We start from the raw sequence: 20,660 nt of genomic DNA, 5'->3' as shown, positions 1-20,660 counted from the left end.
TAAACAATTTTAATACTTAAAGTAAAAATTAAATAATAATTTTTAATTCAACAACTTAAACATAATTTAATTTAAAATCAATTTAATTTATTAACTAATAAATATTAAGTTTTACCAAACATCATTTTAGTACATTTATTCATTTATTTTTTGAAATAATTAAGGTGGCTTTCAAATGCACTTTTTTTTTCTTCTAAAAATAGAAAGTGCTATATAAAATGTAGCAACTCTTATAAAAAGGAAAAAAATTTCCTTTGTGTTCTTAATTTAAAAATAAAATTTGAAGAAGTATTTTCATATACACAAGATATATACATATTTTTTTATACGAATTCTCATATTATATTTATAAAATTTTCTATTTTTAAAAAATAAAAAATAAAAAACAAAAAAATATCCAAACATGCAATAAGATGCCCACTTTTAGATTTTTGCAATCATAAATGAGATTTAAATATAAACTAATTTAGCATTGATTCATCCTTTTAAATTCTATTTATAAATAAATAACATCTAATATTGGAAATTTTTTTACCTTGGTTGAATGGTTGGTAATAATATAATTGTAGTTCATTACTAGATCACAACTTTCTTCCTTTCAAACAATAATCATACGGAAGATATAAAAAAAATGAAAAATAAAATTAACTTATAACATGATTTTGAATAGTTGAAAAAGTATTTAAAAATAATTTATTAATTTTAAATTTATTTTTTATTTTCTTTCATTTTTTATTTCTCTCGCATTTCTCCTCAGGTTTTTTGAAAACTAAATATAATTGTATGAAATAATTTTTAATAAGCATTAAAATTTATTTTACTAATTATTTTGGTCATTAGAAATTTGAATAAATATTTTTTTTTATCAATACGAAATATGTAGTTTTTCTTCAAATATATATTTTATTCATATTTTTTGAAATTTAATATAAATATATTAATTCATTATTAATTTCAAATTTTTAGATTAATATCCCAATAATGTATTTAATATATAAAATTTATTTATTTTTTAATTATTAAACACGTATACCTAAAATCTTTTTCTAGAAAACCTTTATATAAATAAAATAAATTTATTGTGCCATCAAATTTCAAACCAATGATGACCAAATCTTCGGGCGTTATTAATGGAGCTTTGACCTAAAATAGTGTTTTTTTAAAAAAAATTCCAAAAAGTAAAGTTGTTTTGAAAATAATGTCCGATCTAATGCGTCTGTACCACATAAGCTGCCACGTCATAAAACCGTAGTTGGTGACTACGGCTTTGACTTTTTTTTAAAATGGTTAAAGCCGTAATCACCAACTACGGTTTTAACTTTATATATATTTATATATAACTTTAATTTTTTTAATAAAAATATTATATTATTTTGATTTTAAATATATTTATTTCATTATTTTAAAAATAATAATATATGAAATTAAATAATTGATATTTTTAATTTGATATAAATATATTTTTAAATTTTATTAAAATAATCTACTCTATATTTAATATAAATATATTTAGTTAATTATATTTAAATATAAATAAAATATAATAAATTATGAAAGCCTATTAAAAAACAAATAATATAAATTATTATATTAATTAATAATTTTTTTATATACTATATGTAAGTGGTATATAATGTCACATGTATATAAGTTCAATTAAGTTTAAAATTTATCATATTTTAATTTAAGTTCATAATATTATATCGATATGATAATAATTTATTTATATATTTAAATAAATATGTTAAATTTTAAACTTAAATTAAACTTTTATATATATATATATATATATATATGTGTGTGTGTGTGTGATATTATATACTATTTACATATAATATATAAAAAAAATATTAATTAATATAATAATTTATATTATTTTTTTTCTTCAAATAGGCATTTATAATTTATTTATTTTAAATAAACATAATTTATTATATTTTATTTATATTTAATTTTAATTAAATAATTATATTTATATTAAATATAGTGTCAATTGTTTTAATAAAATTTATTTATATATTTAAATAAAAATGTGATAAATTTTAAACTTAAATTAAACTTTTATATATATATATATATATATATATATATATATATATATATATATATATATATATATATGTGTGTGTGTGTGTGTGTGTGTGTGAGGTATTATATACCACTTATATATAATATATAAAAAATTATTAATTAATATAATAATTTATATTACTTTTTTATTTTTATAAATAGACATTTATAATTTATTTATTTTAAATAAATATAATTTATTATATTTTATTTTAATTAATTAATTATATTTATATTAAATATAGTGCCTATTGTTTTAATAAAATTTAAAAATATATTTTTATATCAAATTAAAAATATTAATTATTTAATTTCGTATATTATTATTTTTAAAATAATGAAATAAGTATATTTAAAATCAAAATAATATAATATTTTTATTAAAAAAATTAAAGTTATATATAAATATATATAAAGTTAAAACCGCAGTTGGTGACTACGGCTTTGACCATTTTAAAAAAAAGTCAAAGCCGTAGTCACCAACTACGGTTTTATGATGTGACAGCTTGTGTGACACAGATGTATTAGATCGGACATTATTTTCAAAACAACTTTACTTTTTGGAATTTTTTTTAAAAAAACACTATTTTGGGTCAAAGCTCTTATTAATGGTTGAAATTTATATTAAATATTTTGATATTTGGCCGCCACTGGGTACGGTGGATGCGAGTAGGTTTAGGACCAACTTGGGCGGCCGTTGGGAACTTTGAATGAAGGGGTTGGTGCGCAGCCACCTTCCCTGTTCAGAGTAGTTGTTATAGTCTCATCATTTTAGCCTAAAGTTTCAGACCTAATACATAGACCTCAGCCTCACTTCAAATTCTTGAAAATGGAAATGGAAGCCAACTCCTGGGACAGCTGGGTGGACCAAGCTCTTTCCAGACTCCACTCTCTTAAACTCATTCGCTCTCTCAGACCCATTCACCTCCCCAACCCACTACCAACTCCCCGTGATTTCGAGGTGTTCCACCATTTGAGCCCTTGGGATCGATTAGCAATTGAGATTAAGATATCAGAACCCACATTCCTCAAGTGGGTCAATGAAATTCCCTCTTCTGGTACGCCTTTCTGCTTCTTTTCCCTCATATTGGATAGACTTTCCTTTCCTCGTTCATTTTCTTGTATGGGTGTGTTTAAATCTGTTTCTTTTCTGAATGTTTGAACTTTTCACTTTGTTTTTTTTCATTTTTTTGTATTTGTTTTGTAGTTCTGGTTATTGTTACAGCTTATAATTGTTGTGTGAATGTATAGTTCTTGATTCTCTTTTCTTTTCTTTCTAATAGTCCTTGAGAAAATGGAGGAAAAAAAAGAGAAAAAGAACAGAGAATTTCAAATGTCATGCTTTCTATTGTTTTTGTTTCTTCGAATGGGAAATACTCAGCTCTACTAAGTCAAGGAATTATGTGAGGCCCCGTAGAACAGAGGATTTCTGTTTTCTAAGTTCCAAATTGACAAATAACTTCAATGCATAATTTGATGAATAACTGGATTTATTTTTCCCGTGCAATTGTTTGGTACATGTATTCCTAAAGCATATCATTAATAACGGCAATGCAATTGGAACAATTCACTGAATGGTTGCCCCCTTTGTTCTAGAGGTAGCTTGGATTTTGTGGTGTAAGTATTAGTATGTTCCTAACCATGTATTTGGGCCTTCCTCTATGTCTCTTTGTCATAAATGGTGGGGCATTCAATAGCTGAGAGGTGTCAAAAGAAAATCTAGGTGCCCAAGAAAGGGCAGTGATTGATTCTCAATGTGTGCCCCCTGCTTGATTGCATGTACTTTCTCTTTCTTGTCTCTTTATTAAGGAGAGGATTGAGTGGGCTGGGGAAGGAGAAGAGTCTTAATCATTGCTTGTGGGTGGAACAGAATCTGCTCTGAAGTTGTGTGAGGGCCTCTAGTTGAACTTATCTCACTTATGGATTCAAAAGTAAGAGGTAGTGTGATGGGATGTGGAGAAAGCGATTGTGCTGAAATATGGTACTTAAATAAGTTGATGTCATTTAGGAGTATATACTAATTTGCTACCTTTTTTATGAAGGCAATCAAGTCTCTGAGCTGGAATGGAGTGAGGATGAGTCCAGGTTGGTATATGGTATGGAGAGATCTTCTTTAGTTTTGCAGTTAGACTATCCAGGCTTTTATAGGTGTGATCTGGGACATGGGTGCTAGAGTGAGATGATCAAAACTTCCATAGTGCACTTTGGAACATGGGTGCTAGAGCTTCTCACTAGGAAGCCCACTGAACTTTGCTATTTTTTAGAGGAAATGATGGGGCAGAAGCTTTATGTTCTTAATCTCAATCTCAATCTCAATCTCAATCTCCTGAGTTTGTATAGAAGGTGATCCTTCTGCAAGTTTACTCCTTTTTTTCTCTTGTTACCATTCTGTTAATTTTTAAAAGTCAAATCTTTCTCCTTATCTTTTGTGGATTTTTAAATGACATTTTTATTTGCAATACTTTTTTGTAATCTCCAGCTATGTCTGAGGTTGCCTCTTTATTCATGTGTGTAAAATTTTTATTGCCAATAGGTTTAACTTGAGAAATTTATCCAACTCCACATGGTTTCTGTTGTAATTGTTATCAGAACTCGTGAATATTCTACCTATCCACTTTCCCTGTTCTGCAACCACTTGGGCTTGAGCCCTGGTCAGGTTTTTGTTGCTTGGGATACACCCAATACCTTTATGAGATGGTTTTGCAGGCCTAACAATTTAAGACCACAGTTTGTTGTTGCAGCATTTCCAAAATAAATTTATGATTCAAAGCTATGTCACTATTTAGGTTGGAAAAAAATTCCTTTCAACTTTGCAAGCTGTTAATACTTTGATTTTGAGAAGGATGTTGTATGCCATACTTGTATGCATTTTCCGTTTTTCACTTATATGCATTTTCGGAAAAAAGAATTCCTTTCACCTTTGCAAGTGTCAGAAGAGTGCCTGGAAAACATCTTCAGATATTCACTTGTGTTCAAATTATTCTCAAATAAGAAATTTTAAAATTGCACTCCACTACATTTTTTCACTGGGCAAGAGCTAAGGATTAGAAGAGCTTAGAATGTGGAGAGCTTTAGAGAGCTGAAATCACTATGGAGTTCCATAGGTCAGTACTGATGTAGCTTTCTCTCAAATGAGAAAGCACTCAAGCATTTTTGTCATGTACACCATATTCGACCTTGACAGGATGAGTACAGTTGAAGTACAGGTTTTAGTGCCCAAAATGCAGTCTCCATCTTCACAAATTATTGTTTAGATTGGCTCTATATCTTTTTGGAGAAGCTTCAAAGAGACTTCCTTTGGGGGGGAGGAGAGCTCCAAAGTGGGCCTCACCTAGTGAATTGGTTAATAGTTGGCTTGGACAAAAAGAATGGATGATTGGGTATTAGAAAGCTATAAACTCTGAATTTGACCCTTCTAGGGAAATGATGTTTGAGATTTACTTTAGAGAACAATCTCTTTTGATTGCAGGGAAGTACAAAAAGGAAGAGGGGGGATGGTGTTCCAGAGCTTCGAGTGAAGGTTATTGGGTGGGCCTTTGGAAGGTGATACGAAGGTGGAAGGAGTCCTACAATAGAGTTAGTTTTAGGATAGGAGATGGTAAGAGGATGAAGTTTTGGATGGATAGGTGGTGTAGGGAGGATACCCTGGTTGTGGCTTTCCCAAAGTTGTTTTCTATAGCCACTGATAAAGAAGCTTGAGTGGACCAAGTGTGTGACCAGGTTGGGGAAGTGGGATGTTGGAATCTAGTGTTCATTAGATAGATAAATGATTGAGAATTGGGAGAGGTGGAAGAGTTGCTCAGAAGGTTGCAAGGGCAAGTGATCAGAAGAGGTGTTGAGGATGTCATGACTTAGCGGTTATCAAAGGGATGCAATTTTATAGTTAAATCCTTTCACTCCTCCTTAGCAGGTCACCCTTTGAAAGGATTCCCCACAGGTTTTGTGTGGAACCCTTGGGTCTCATTGAGAATCAACTTTTCTCTTTTTCTTGGGAAGCAGTTTGGGAAGAAAATTCTTACTCAAGATTAATTAAAAAGGAGGGGTTTGTGTCTCCCAAGTAGATGCTATTTGTGCAAAGGTGAAGAGGAGTCGGCAAACCATATCCTCCTTCATTGTCCTAAGGCAATCAAGCTATGACATCTAATCTTTGCTCTTTTTGATGTACAATGGGTCATGCCTTTCTCAATCAAGGATGCCCTCCTTAGTTGGCGGGGTGCCTTTATTGGGAAGAAAAGAAAGAAGGCATGGAAAGCTGCTCCTTTGTGCTTATTTTGGACGATATGGAAGAAGAGAAACCGAAGGGCCTTTGAAGATTCTGATTTGATGGGCTGTGCTATTTTATGACCCTTTTTGTACATGTTCTTGGAGTGGGTTAGGGTGCAATTTAGGGATATCACATTGTCTTGATTTGACTTCATTGATTGGTTGGGTTGTAAGTGAGGTGAGGGAGTTGTTTTTTGTGTATCCCTCCCTTTTTTGGACTTGTACACATTGTGTATACTTTTGGGCACTTTGAATACAAATTATTTGCTTTTACCTATCAAAAGAAAAAAAGGTAATATATTCTCCCATCCATCCCTATAATCCAGAAAAGCCTTACATTAGGATCAAGGATGAAATCTGTTTAAGTGTTATTTCCCAAGAATATCAATTAGGAGAAGGAAATGCTATTGAACCAGGCTTCCCATGATAAATTGTAAAATTTCTTGCTTCTAGGTATTACCTGTTTGTTGTAGAAGCACCGCATTAACTTTCGGTGAGCTTGTTTTTATCATTTGATACCATCATGTACTTCTGAATCCTGTACCACCATCCAACATTGGAACATGGAGCATCCAAATTTCTAATCAGTGGTGTATGATTATTATGAACTTCTGTTCTAATTAGTCCAATTGAATATGGGTTAAAGATCTAAAATCAGTAGTGCACATTGTCAAATGTAGTTGAATGGAAAACTCTGTTAGTTAAGACAATGCTTAAGAAAATAAGTAGTTTATATTGCCAAAAGCAGGACTTGCTATAAGGTATAGATTTAATGTTTGCCATAAATCATGCTATTATGAAAACTAGATTTAGTGCAATATTAGAAAAAAGGGGGAAATTCTGATGGTCTGATGGACACTTCCTGTCGATTTTAAGGGGCTATTACTCATTGAACTTTACTAGGATAATGCTACTTATAGTTCTTGTTGATGCAATCATTGCAGTATTTTATCAATGAATAGATGGTCCAATGTTTTGGTCGGTAGGTTAAGATTTGGCTTTTCGGGTGTTATAGGAGATGAGGCTGCCTGTGGAGATGGACTGGATGATGAAAAAGTTGGGGTGAGCCATCAGAAATCTAGAGATCTACTCTTATTCTCTGGAAATGATTACTTGGGCTTGAGCTCACATCCAACAATTGGGAAGGCTGCTGCAAAGGTATGCTTGATGACAATCTTTGTCTTTTTTGCATGTTCCATATTTAAATGCATTTGTATTGAGTTGTCCTCTTAAATTAGGCAGCCCAGGAACATGGAATGGGCCCGAGGGGTTCTGCTTTAGTTTGCGGGTATACCAATTATCATAGGCTACTGGAGTCATGCTTGGCAGACTTAAAGAAGAAAGAGGTAAAGCTATTATCTTCAGTTGTTTGTAGTTATTATGGTTTGAAAATATAGCCATTTTGTAAACCATCTTGATTGGAGTAACAACATGTTATCATATGGAATGTGAACCTAATGTGAAAGAAAATGATCTAATTTGTTGCATTCATACTTGGGTGTAATGTATAGACTGCACATTTTGTTAACAAATACAATTTTTTATCTTTTTTTTTTTTTTTTTTTTTTTGTTTTTTTCATCGGAGTTGATATTTGAAAGTCATATTTAATTTGGGTTGAAGGTCCATTTTTTACCGCTGTGATCAAGGAAACTTTAAATTTGTTAGGAAACACTACTTATGGTGGTATATCTCCTTTGCAAAATTGCAAAGGTCCTGGATGAAAGCATGAGGCAAAATGGTTTACCCTTAGTTTATGAAAAAATTGATTCTCATGATTATCCAGCAATGAAAGAATTGCATATATAAATGGTGCTATGTCCTATATGTGTGTGCATTTTTTGTGCTTATGTATGACTGGGGGTTGTTGTGCCAATCCCAAGTAGTGGGGTTTTAAGTCTTTGGTGAACTAAATTGTATATGTTGAATGTATGCATATTTTCCATATATGACATAGTGGCCAGTGTGACACAAGGACGGTAGATATGGAGTTCAGTCAAAACCTAAAATCCATTAAAGTATTCTTGAATCACAAAGAATATAAAAAAGGGAGTGCTGTAAATGAGGTAAGGGTGTTGTTTTTTGTGCATCCCTCCCCTTTTTTTTGGCCTTGTATACATTGTGTACACTTTGGGCGCTCTTTAGGCGCTTTTAATGCAATTGCTCTTATCTATAAAAAAAAAGAATATAAAAACCGAGCGTGGGAAATTTTATAAATCCACAGAAGCATAATCCTGCTTTTACTCTTAGTGTGAAATTTATAGGTTTTATAAAATCCTAAAGATAATTAGAAAGATTGTTAAAAAATAATTAATATAATGCCCTATGAGGACTCAATTTTGAATAATAAAACAAGGAGAAGTACTGACACTAATAAAATAAATAAGAAACTCCTAAAGGTTTGAAATTATAGAAGTGACATCTTGCAAAAACTGTAATTAGTAATCGAAGAAAGCTTAACCTTTATTATACACTTGGTGCCCAATTTATAGGCTTCATAAAACCTTAAAACAATTTGGAATTTTATAAGACTTTTCCAAGTGATAGATAACATACTCAAACTGTTTAAGAAAGAAATCCTTAAATTACTGAAAGTCATAAAATAAAATATAAAGCTACTAAAAAGTGAAAAATGAAAAAATTGGAATAAATTTCTTCTAGCACCTTATAATGGAAATGGATATTTGTCATCTTCTCATGACCATTTGCTTGGGTGATAAAAGTGCAGAGGGAAAAGGAGTTTTGTTGTTTGGATTTTGTCATGAAGAAAACAATGATAAAGCAATTCTTAGAAAAATCAATTCATCAGCTAGGGTGATGTCTTGTGTAATATTAGTTAAATTGGAGCATCCATATCATGGATTACAATGTAGAAATAGCTAGTAGACTTGAATGGAGAGAGCAATTATATGGCTTCTTGGAGTTGTGATTCTTTGGGTTGTATGCTTTCAATTGTAACCTCTCTTATATTTGACTATTATGGTGTTTTGAATTAAAACTGATGCATGTAGTTTTAAATTTATGCTGTAGGATTGCCTTCTTTGCCCTACAGGGTTTGCAGCCAATATGGCCTTGATGGTGGCGCTGGGAAGTGTCAGCTCGCTCTTGTCTGCAGATCAAAAACCTTTGAAGGATGAAAGGGTTGCCATATTTTCTGATGCTTTGAACCATGCATCAATAATTGATGGCATCCGTCTTGCTGAGCGGCAAGGAAGTGCAGAGATTTTCGTTTATAGACACTGTGATATGCCCCACCTTAATGAATTATTGTAGGTCTCTTAATTTTTATTTTTATTTTAAATTTTTTCCCAACTTTTACTTGATCATTCTACCTTGTGTGCATCTCATGAGTCATGGCTGTGTTTGTTTTTAACAGATCAAGCTGCACACTGGAGAAAAAAGTCGTTGTGACTGATAGGTTAGTTGTCTCGTTAGAACCATTACTTTCAACATCTTCTTCTTGTGTTTTTTCTTCTTTAATTTTTCTTTCATGCTTTATTTGGTTGAGGAGATTGGGGAAGTGGATAGAAACTTGGAAACAAACCCTTAGGCCTGAATGCCTGTTGCTGGATTCCAAAATTTCTTTTCTTTTCCTCCGTATCCTTGGCACCCAAATGCGGTATCATGGAATCTTTATGCCAGGTTGGAAGAGACAGTAGTATCAGAAAATCAACCTTCTGTCATACAACCATGGTATACATATGTTCTATTTTTCTAGACATCATGGAAATATGAGGAAAAGTTATAAAGAGAAGAAATGGTACAATGGGGAAGTGATTCAAGATATCCAGTGTTTTAAAGGGCTAAAGTGTGGGCATGGGCTAATATCATGTCTCAAATTCTGGAGGTGCAAACCTTGAAGCATGAAATTTAAGCCTCATTCTCATTTATTCTATAGAATTCAACAGCCTAACACAATGTTATCTTAGATAGTCGAGGTTGGCATTACACAAGCTACTTTCTCATTTTCAAGTAAAAAAATTAATTTTAATCAGAAAAAAGATGAAAAATTCATAATATGGTGTCCATGCATGTGTATGTGTGTGCTTGTGCATGTGCACATGCTTGCATGTGCAAAGAAATGGTATAAAAGTGATGCCATGGTTAAAATCATAGTTGCTAACTCAAAACATACCATGTGTTGTTTTTCTAATTTTTGTATTATTTATCATCTCATGTGTCATAAGTTTGTTATATAATGAAAAATGAATAGAAAATATATGTATGCATGTGCATATATGCATATATATAGAAGTATGAAGTATAAAATAATGTATGACCAATTTCATTAAAGATAGTAGAATTTAAAGGGTTAAACTATATTATGCTATATGAAAACATTAAATACTAGAGTTTTAAAAAGTTAAATTTAACAAAATATAAGTATTTAGTATTGGTTTATTACAAACTTCACGAAAATAAACTTTTTAAATTTTTTGATATGACTTTTAGCTCCAACTTTTAACTAGGCATATGTACGTATATGACGAAAAAAAAAGTGTCAAACAAAAAAAAAAACTTTAATATATTAAGTAAAAGTTTTTATTCACCAATCGTCAACATTTTCGATGTCAACATTCAAATTATTCAAATTATTCAATTAAAAACCTCCAATAAAAATAAATTTACTTATGTATAACCTTTGACAACAACAATGTAGCTTTTCATGTAGGATTGCTTTACCTCTTTCCCTTTTATGATCAATTTCTACCTTATTATGCATTTTAAATAATTAATATAATAACTCTTGTAGAAAATTAATTTGATTTTTTCTTAAAAATTATGAAAAATAGTTAATGGTATATCTATTGTTGTACTGCATATCATATCGTACATCATAAATGTATCTTAAGATATACTTAAGATAAGATAAGGATTGCAATATGTACCGATTTAAAAGAAAAAATGTATCTTATTATTGTATCAAATCATGTATCATAAGTTTTTTACAACTATGATTCAAATAGAAGGTGGTGAAAAGAAAGGTTAAAAAGGTTGTTCTATAAGGTAGTAGATGATATAGCCTATGATTATATTGAAAATAGGCCTCATAACAAGAAAATGGAAAGGAAGATTGTCTAGCCAAGCCAAGCTTTGTTAGCTTGAGCTAAGTTTACCATGTGATTCCCTATCTAGGATTATAATCCTTAGTCCAAGTTTGCTACATTCCATAGCAGTCTGGATAGGATGTAACTATCCCAAGATATTATCTTCCTATGGAAATATGAGGTGTCTAATATTGCACTCCCTGTCGAATCCTTCATTGGAATCAGGTCTTTATTTATTTATTTTTTTCTTTTCTGTGATCAAGAATGCAAAATTGTAGCATTTGATAATTGCCTTCAACTATTACAGTAATGTCAAGGGTAAAAGAAAAACAAGTCAACATGAGATTCTAGTTGAAATACACATACCAGGCTAAATTTTTATACTCCACTTATATCCATGCAACAAAAACGGGGGGGTTTATATAGTTCAAAGGATCTGAAAAAACATATTTCCATGAATCCTCTAGAATGGAATAGCTATGAGATTCTTATTCCAATATTTAGTTGATGTCAGGAAGTTGAGATTCCCATAAATTTTCACCTCCAGCTTAGAATTTGATTATTTTATGAATCATCTGGGAATCATTGTAAATTTTAGTACAATCATTGAATTTATATTTATAGTATAGATACTTTTCCTTTTGTTTTCTGTTTCATGCAGTAAGAATAAACATACCAAGGGTAGGATGGTAAGAGATTTCTCCTAATATGGAGGGAACTTTGGTCATAGTTAGAGCTTCTTCCGTGTATCTTCTTAAGCCAGTGGTGTACATTTTTATCAAACTATCCTGGGATTTATTTAGCTGGTTCTTGGAAACATTTTATCTTCAACTAGAACTTGTACCTCTTCTAGTGTATCATTCAGTGATTCACATTTTTCTCCGAACTTAAAAGTGGGATGGCTTTAGCTGGCTAACTGCAAACATTTTTCACTTGATTAGAGATTCAAGTATCTGGCTGTTATACCCTTTTTCAACAAAGATTTTATGTAATGTATGATGTGCTGTCTTCTTATTTTGGTTGCCTTGCTGACAGCCAAATGCTTAAATGGGTTTGGTTCATAGAAGCTCTTAACTCTGTTTTTGTTACAGCTTGTTTAGTATGGATGGAGACTTTGCACCCATGGCTGAGCTTGCCAAGCTTCGCAAGAAGCATGGATTTTTGTTGGTCATTGATGATGTAAGTATTCTTGAATGTTCACATGTGTATTAGAGTTTACAATCTTTGGTGTCTGTCTTGTACATATCGTGCTCATCCAGGGACAATAATTTGTTCAACCCTAGAATTTGTGGTATTTGTTCAAGCAGCTTAAGAATAACTAAAATGAACCAGAAAAAAATGAATGTGTATCAGGTAGTCAACTGGGTTGACTACTTAGTATTTAAAAGGCTAAGAGATGGTACTTCTCATCCCAATTTGATGTGAGGACTTATTATCAATAACTAGGAATTTCTTCTCTGACATGCCAAGTTTTTTCAGGCTCATGGAACATTTGTTTGTGGCAAAAATGGTGGGGGAGTTGCTGAGGAGTTTAATTGTGAAAGTGATGTTGACATATGCGTAGGCACTCTGAGTAAGGCTGCAGGTTGCCATGGTGGGTTCATAGCATGCAGGTAATCCTATTAATGTCATTTTGAATCTCTCTATGGTATTAATTGAAGTATTCATTAATGAGGTTCTAACCCTCTTCTTTATCTTTATCTTTTCTTTTTGTGAGTGCTTGAAATCAAACACACGAGGATCTCTCTCTCTCTCTCTCTCTTTCTCTATTTCTTCTTGAGAAAAACCTTTATGTTTCCAATAAACAAATAAAACAATGACTTCCATAAAAATAAACAAACAAACAAATGAAGGATTTCTATGTTGATGATATGACAAGCCTTCTTTTGTTTGTACAACTTAGGATAAACTTACCTCCTAACCTTTACTACCATCAATTATCCTCTAAATTGTTACTGTACCCAAAAAAGCTGTAAACTTAACTTAGTTCTATTAAATCTGAAAATCAGTTCCAAGGGTAGCATATTAATGCAGAAATCAAGTCTAAAAACTCAATAGTGGTTGCTTCTGTATTGATGAATAAGCATAGAGTCGCTTCTTTTCATCAGGATATACAGTTTCTGTATTATATGGAACAATAATACATAGACATGTCCATGATGTCTTCTTATATTTCCAAGTTATGTAGTGTTTTATTTACAGGGTCTTATCTCTAAACCATTGCTTGAAATGAGAATTTTGAATGTTTCGGCCCATTTTGATAATGTATTAGAATAATATTTCTAAAACTTCATTTCTTTTGAAATGCTTAATGAACAGCAAAAGGTGGAAGCAACTCATACTATCAAGGGGTCGTTCTTTTATATTTTCAACAGCAATGCCAGTCCCTGTTGTTGCTGCTACCCTAGGTAAATCTTGCTACCCTCTCCATTTCAGTAGTTTGCTTGCACAGTTTTGGCTTTATCGAATGTGAGATACTTGATTGGGACAAAATTGGGCATTGCCAATTTACAAGGACTAATGTTACATGGCCTCTGCTACACATTTGAATAAATGATGATGCATTTGGTTTTTATATTAAATATATTAGTTTATGATGCAAAGACTGGGATTAAGCATTTTCAAAGGGGAATCATGGATTTATTTCTTTTACATGATTTTCGATTTTTAATATGCTAGGTGACAAAATGGTTAATCTTTTATTTATTTATTTATTTTTATAGAATAAATAAATAAATAAATAAATAAGTTTTATGAAAAGAGTTTGTCCTATATTTTAGTGTCTACATACTATAATTTACGATGGAATCATGGGTTTCCACCTGTTAACACATGGTGTCAAATGATAGTCACTATCATGAAGGCCAATGTTATTTGGTTAAAAACCGTTCTTTGCATTATTATTATTATTTTGCAGTCTTCATATTGTATTATTATTTATCTTTTTTAATTCTCCAATTTTAAGTTTCCTGTTGAAAAAGAACCTAGATTAGTAGAAGGGTGCTTTTGAGTACATGCCATCATTTAATTTATTCTTACTATGCTTAATTGAAGTCTCTTTTTAAAAAATCTCATTCATTTTCTACAGCATCTTATGCATTGAACAGGTTAACTGCTACTGTATATGATATGACTGTAGCCTTGGCATTTATAGTCGCATGCTTCCTCTTGTTAACAAATAATTATGACTTAGCAGCTGCTGTCATTGTGGCAAAAAAGGAGAAATGGCGCAGAGTTGCAATCTGGAACCGAGTGCGAGATTTTCGAGCCCTTACAGGAATCCCTATTGGAAGCCCAATCATTTCCCTAATTGTTGGAAGTGAAGAGAGAGCCCTGCAAGCTAGCCGGTTCTCTCTCGCTCGCTCTCTCTCTCTCTCGCTCCTTACTTTTACTGCTCTCATCTGTCTTGATCACCATAGAACAGGCATTTGTTGTAATCCATCTCATTGCTATTATTGGTATTAACTATCTCAATCATCATCTTACAGGCATTTGTTGAAATCTGGTTTCCATGTTACTGCAATCAGACCACCAACAGTGCCTCCCAACTCATGCAGGTTTGTTGTTCTATACTTTTCCATTGCATGTCTACATATGTACCCTTCTCTTGCCCATTCTTTGGTTATGTAAATCTAAATTACCCATCTCTATACCACACATGGAGTCAGCAGATGGTCAATCTGGGTTGGGTCGAATCCAGGCAGGTCCTAAACTACCCAAGAGATCAATCGGTTTATGTCTAAAATTTAAATTTTAAAAATTGAAAACAATGAAAGATGGTTCTGAAATTTACTTAATCCATAGTTAACAATTAAGAATCGAAATGGATTCCAGTCATTGGAGTCCATCGTATTTGATTGTCAAACCCAGCTGCAAATTGGTTTGAATTGAACCTTACTAGTATGTGCACTGTGGATTTATCCTTCTGCTATTTTGTTGTTCAGGTTAAGGGTGACTCTAACTTCAGTACACACAACTGAAGATGTGAAGAAGCTGACAGTTGCCTTGTCTGATTGCATCGGCTTGACCCAGATCAGGGTATACAGCTCAAGTGGATATGCAAGGCTCTAAGACTCCATTCTTTAGCTGAATTGAATTTTTAGTCAATCAGGTGCTCTCCTCAACAATTATTGCAGTCAAGTAAGGGAGAGAGGGAGGCCTGGCAACTAATAGGGAGAGTTCATAATTTCATTGCACTCATTAGGAGCATTCCTTTGGGTATACTATTTCTTTTTGCCTTTTGTCATGGAAAAACATGTAATTTCATTGGCATAGGATGTAGATTGCTTTTACAGTAGATTAATAATTCCTGTTCTCTTGTAATTTCATTGACAAAAGATGTAGATTTTTATTTTTTTTATTTTTATGCCATTTGATAAGCCGTGTAATGCTACTATTGAAGGAGGCTGTTTTGTTAGTAAATAAATAAATAAATAAATAAACAAATTAATAAGGTGAAGGATGGAAGGTTGGATGAAGTGTGGCTAGCAATAGCATATAACATACTGAAGTGTTGCAGTGGTTGGCATAGGCTTAGAGAGGGTTGCAGGGGTTGAAATGACTAAATACTAATGCGGGATAAAATAGACGATCTACAAATAAACCAGTGGTAAGAAAGGGTTGAAGTTAGTAGACTAATAAAAAGATGGTGAGATTTGGTGGTGGAAATAGTAAGTCATTGGTTTTAGATAATTAGCCATTAATAATTATTTTTATTTAGATTTATGTTAGGTATAAATTGATTCTTTCAAGATTTTTGAGGAACTGTTTTTAGGAAAGGATTAATAGTGTAATAAGTCATTTTATAATTTTTTTTATCCATTTTTTCACCTTTGAAAGTATCAAAATGTTTTGATTTTCTAAAGTGGATTAAGTAATTTTTTTTTTTGAAATATGCTATGATTTGTTCCTTAGTTTATTAAATAAATTGAGAATATAATATGATTTGTTTATTGTTTTATAAGTGAATTTTTGTTGCGGACTTTGAATTGTTTTGTTCTTAGGCCCTGGATCATTAGAATGCATATAATCTATCCTAAGCCCTCTAGATCTAAGCACAATCGAAAATATGGTATTAAAAAACAATAATAATAACATATAGAGATTAGTGTCATATCTACATCTGGATGTTCCTAAATCGATTCATATTGGTGTACTCGTAAATGCAGAGATCTTCCACCCAATAGCTCCTTCTTGAGTTTAGGCACAATGATGGTTGAGATCTTTTGGTTGGGAGCTACAATTCTCTCTCTAAACTAAAGGAAGAGAGTGGTAGGACTAAAACCCTAACCCTTAAGATGGGTATTTATAGGTTTCTTACTAGACTTAAGTGATTTAAGTCTACCTTGGATTTGGGTCACTTATTTCAACCTAAAAGGTTACTAATTAATTAATTAAAACTCAATAGAGCTTCAATTAATCAATTAATCCAATCCAGAGATACCTTTCACTAATACTCTTGTAACCTTACTTATTTATCAAAATACCCTACAAGATCTAGGGGCATAGGAACAAAGTAATCTAAGGTTCCAAACACATCTCACAACAGAAAGTCAACTGCATTCTAGTACCCTATATATATTATAATGAGACACTAAGTGTTCGAGTCTATGACTACTATCCACTATATAGTCTCCCCATGAACTGGTGTCTATAATCTAACAAGATAAAAGTTATCAGCTTATCAAGCTTACCTTTACTATCCTTGCGTTATAAATCCTATTATTATGTGATAAAATGACATACTCTACCTCACAAAGAGCATATATCAAATTCCTGTATATGATTTATTGCAACACCATAGATTTCATGATCAAACATCCTTAGGATCACCCAAAGAGACACATTGTCTCAAAGCCGATGAAATATCATGGTGTCTCTATCGATAAAACCTATTATTACCGATTTCCATCAAAAGTGACTTCATTCATAGGAAATATATGATTACTTTAGGATCTCACCCATAGATCAAAGTCACTACTACCTTTGGTAAAAACTCAATATTCTTTAACAGTTGAGAGATAATATAGTGTAGTAGCTTAGTGAAGTCATGACTATTTGATAGTCTTACGTCATGACTCGTCATAGGTCATATCCTATGTGTAATCGTACACATTAGTGCACTCACCACGAGAACTCCATCTCGATAACCAAGATCGATCATCATTCCAAATAAAAAGTAGTGTATCATACCTTCTAATGAATTGTCTAAGTTCATGAACTGATTATGAACAAATCATTAACTTGGGAACCCATAACTTAAATCTTCCATGTAACTCTTAATGCACCTAAGTCATATGAGAGATGCTAGGTCAGAATGCGCATAAAGTATAACACATGGAATAAGGATAGATAAAAATAAAATTATAATATCATTAAATAAATAAATAATTCTAAATCTACTACATCATGTCATGCTTTTAAGGGCTTTATCCTAACATTCTCCCATTAGCCCTTAAAACATAATGTTATCAAAGCATACTAGATACTCATCCATACCATTATTAGGATGGCAACTTGTAACAAATTTTTGCTTGATATCTTGATCACCTTTTTATAAAATCTTAGTCACTTCTTTTTCCATCTCTCGTGTCCTATGAAATGAGCCATCTACCTCAATTCTATGCATCATATGTTGTTGCTTTTGCAAGTTAAACCTTCCTCTTCAAATTTTCACTTAGGTCCCTCAATTCTATCATTGCATTTCTCAAGGATTCAATATTTTCTTCCAAATCAGTGAAGTAAACTGGATGCTTAAAGGCATAATCACATAAGCAAGGGGCAAGAACCACGATTATTGAGCTTAGAGAATTCATGGCTCTCTATAAGGAAAACAAAATATTAGAAACATAGGACTTGAAATCTAGTCAAACAAAACTCAGAAGGAAAAGAAAAGATGAGCTTCAAGGGCCTAGATGAATGACCAAAGGAAAGAATAAAATTATAGACTAAAAAAAATTTAAAAAAAATGCTAGCGGTTTTACTTTTGGGCATATGGGACAAAGCACTTCATATCAAGGAAAGAAAAACATTGCATGGGAGGGTTAAATTGTCATTGCCTACAAACTCATGCTACTTCAAAATGATGGGGAAAACTTTGGAACTCTTTTATTGAAAATAAAAGTTCAGGTGTTTATATATACTTTTGATTTTTTTTCACTAAAATTTTTTAGGTGGTATGCCTTATTGAATAGAATTAGTCAAATTATGAGATTATTGAATAAAAGTTGAGGTGTTTGTACTAATGATTTTCTTTTTTTCATTGAAAATTTTTTAAGTGGGATACCATATTGAATAGAGTTGGTCAAATTATGAAATTGTTGATTAGTGGTAATTTTATGTTATAATATGTTATCACAACAACCTAGATATGAGGAGGAGAAGGCTAACGAGTCAGCAAAAGATGTTGGTGCATGCAAGTGACATACTTGCACAAGAGCAAGTTGAGCGGGGGGAGTAATCACCTCATCAAGAGGATTTCATACCTCAAGTTAGGAGGTATACAAAGGAGTGTCATCCATCTACCAAACATCCCTCCATAAGGTATGTATTGGTTACAGATAGGAAGAAGAAGAGAAAGAGAGAAAGAGAGAGAGAGGGAGGGAGGGAGAGAGAGAATCAGGCAACACAAATTATAGAGAAAAGAAAGATTTTATTGATTAGACAATACAAGACCTCTGCTATATATAGCAGGGATTAGGAAAACAGAAAACAACAAAGTTTTAACAAAGAAATGAAATGACTAATGTTGTTACAACAAACTAAACTACTAGTTGTTAATAGTAAAACGACAAGCCATTTTGCTACTTTGCCTAATTTGCTCCCTCAAACAAAGCCTCTGGGAACCACTGAACCTTCTACCATAAACTTCAATCATTCAAGTTTTTTACCACTCAGTAGAAGCAATCAGACTTTCAAAAAGAGATCTTAAGAACCTTCACTGATTTTCCCCTTCAAAACAAACATCCTAGCAACTCCAAGCAAAGACTGCTATCACACCAAGCCTAATCTCCATTCTTCAGATCAAGAGAATTAATAGTAAGCTTCCCACGCAGCTTGTCAAAGAACCTGAAAGATAAAGGCTTTGTTAACACATCTGCAACTTGATCCTCAGTTGGTACATGTTTGACCACCAACTTTCTCTCCATTACTTTCTCTCTTACAAAATAAAGGTCTAACTCCATATGCTTAGTCCTAGAATGCAAAACTAGATTAGCTGAAAGGAAAACAGTACTTATATTGTCACATCAAATTACAGGAACCATAGTCATCTTAGTTTGGAGCTCAAACAAGAAGGACTGCAACCATAACATTTCTGAGGTCAAGCTAGCCAAGCTTCTATATTCTGCTTTAGTACTAGATCTGGAAATAGTGTGCTGCTTTTTTGAACTCCATGAAACCAAGTTTTTCCCAAGAAAAACACAATGCCCAGATGTAGACCTTCGATCATCAACATCACTCCCCCAATCAACATCACAAAACCCCACTAAATTCATAGCTTCTGATGGCTTCAACACAATACCAAGATCTGTAATGCCATTGAGATACCTTAAAATTTGTTTGACAACCTTCCAATGAGTATCTAAAGGCTTCTGCATAAATTGGCAAACTTTGTTGACACTAAAAGCAATCTTGGGTCTAGTGATGGTTATGTACTGCAAAGCTCCAACAACACTTCTGTACTCAAAAACATTATCAATTGGATCACCCATTCCAGCTGAAAGTTTTAGACCATAAAGCATAGGAGTGGGAAGTGACTTAACTCCATCCATTTTAGTCTTCTTGAGCAAATCCTGAATGTATTTTTTTTAGAGAGATGAAGTCCACCATCTGTAGTTTTCTTTACCTCAATTCCCAAAAAAATAGCTAAGCTCACCAAGATCTTTAAGAGAAAACAAGCCACTTAACCTTGAGATAAGCTTGTGAATCTCTTGACTACTACTTCCTGTTACCACAATGTCATCAACATAAGCAAGAACAAAGATAGAAGAACAGTTGGTAAACCTTACAAATAAGGACTGATCTGACTTAGTGGAAGAAAAACCAAACCGTTGAAGAAAAATCTTGAGTGTCAAACCACGCCCGAGGTGCCTACTTTAAGCCATACAGGGCCTTATGTAGTTTGCAAACTAGCTTTTGTTCTTGATTGGTTCTACCATCAAAACCTGGAGGTTAGTCCATGTAAACTTCTTCTTGCAATTCAACATTTAAAAAGGCATTATTGACATCCAACTACCTTATAGACCAGTTTTGAGAAACAATAACAATAAGAACAACTCTAA

The 20,660-nt window shown here is 32.3% G+C and overlaps 2 protein-coding genes across 2 annotated transcripts; one reads left to right on the top strand and one right to left on the bottom strand.

Moving 5' to 3' along the window:
- Positions 1–2,710: 2,710 nt before the first annotated feature.
- LOC100268118 (8-amino-7-oxononanoate synthase) lies at positions 2,711–15,832 on the top strand. The gene is made up of 11 exons (XM_002268914.5): positions 2,711–3,128; positions 7,349–7,491; positions 7,572–7,679; positions 9,362–9,600; positions 9,708–9,749; positions 12,471–12,558; positions 12,859–12,992; positions 13,699–13,787; positions 14,576–14,726; positions 14,868–14,936; positions 15,324–15,832. Exons 1-11 carry the CDS (start codon positions 2,900–2,902, stop codon positions 15,448–15,450), a joined length of 1,419 nt encoding a protein of 472 aa, XP_002268950.1. The 5' UTR covers positions 2,711–2,899; the 3' UTR covers positions 15,451–15,832.
- A 3,793-nt stretch (positions 15,833–19,625) lies between these two features.
- On the bottom strand, positions 19,626–20,150 carry LOC109123144 (secreted RxLR effector protein 161-like). Its single transcript, XM_019222091.2, has one exon. The coding sequence runs from the start codon at positions 20,148–20,150 to the stop codon at positions 19,626–19,628; it is 525 nt and encodes a 174-aa protein (XP_019077636.2).
- Positions 20,151–20,660: the final 510 nt, after the last annotated feature.

The sequence above is a fragment of the Vitis vinifera genome, chromosome 9 (assembly GCF_030704535.1).
Source record: "Vitis vinifera cultivar Pinot Noir 40024 chromosome 9, ASM3070453v1".
NCBI lineage: Eukaryota > Viridiplantae > Streptophyta > Magnoliopsida > Vitales > Vitaceae > Vitis > Vitis vinifera.
Note: the sequence above shows the minus strand (reverse complement) of the source record. Positions and strands in the feature narration are given on the sequence as shown.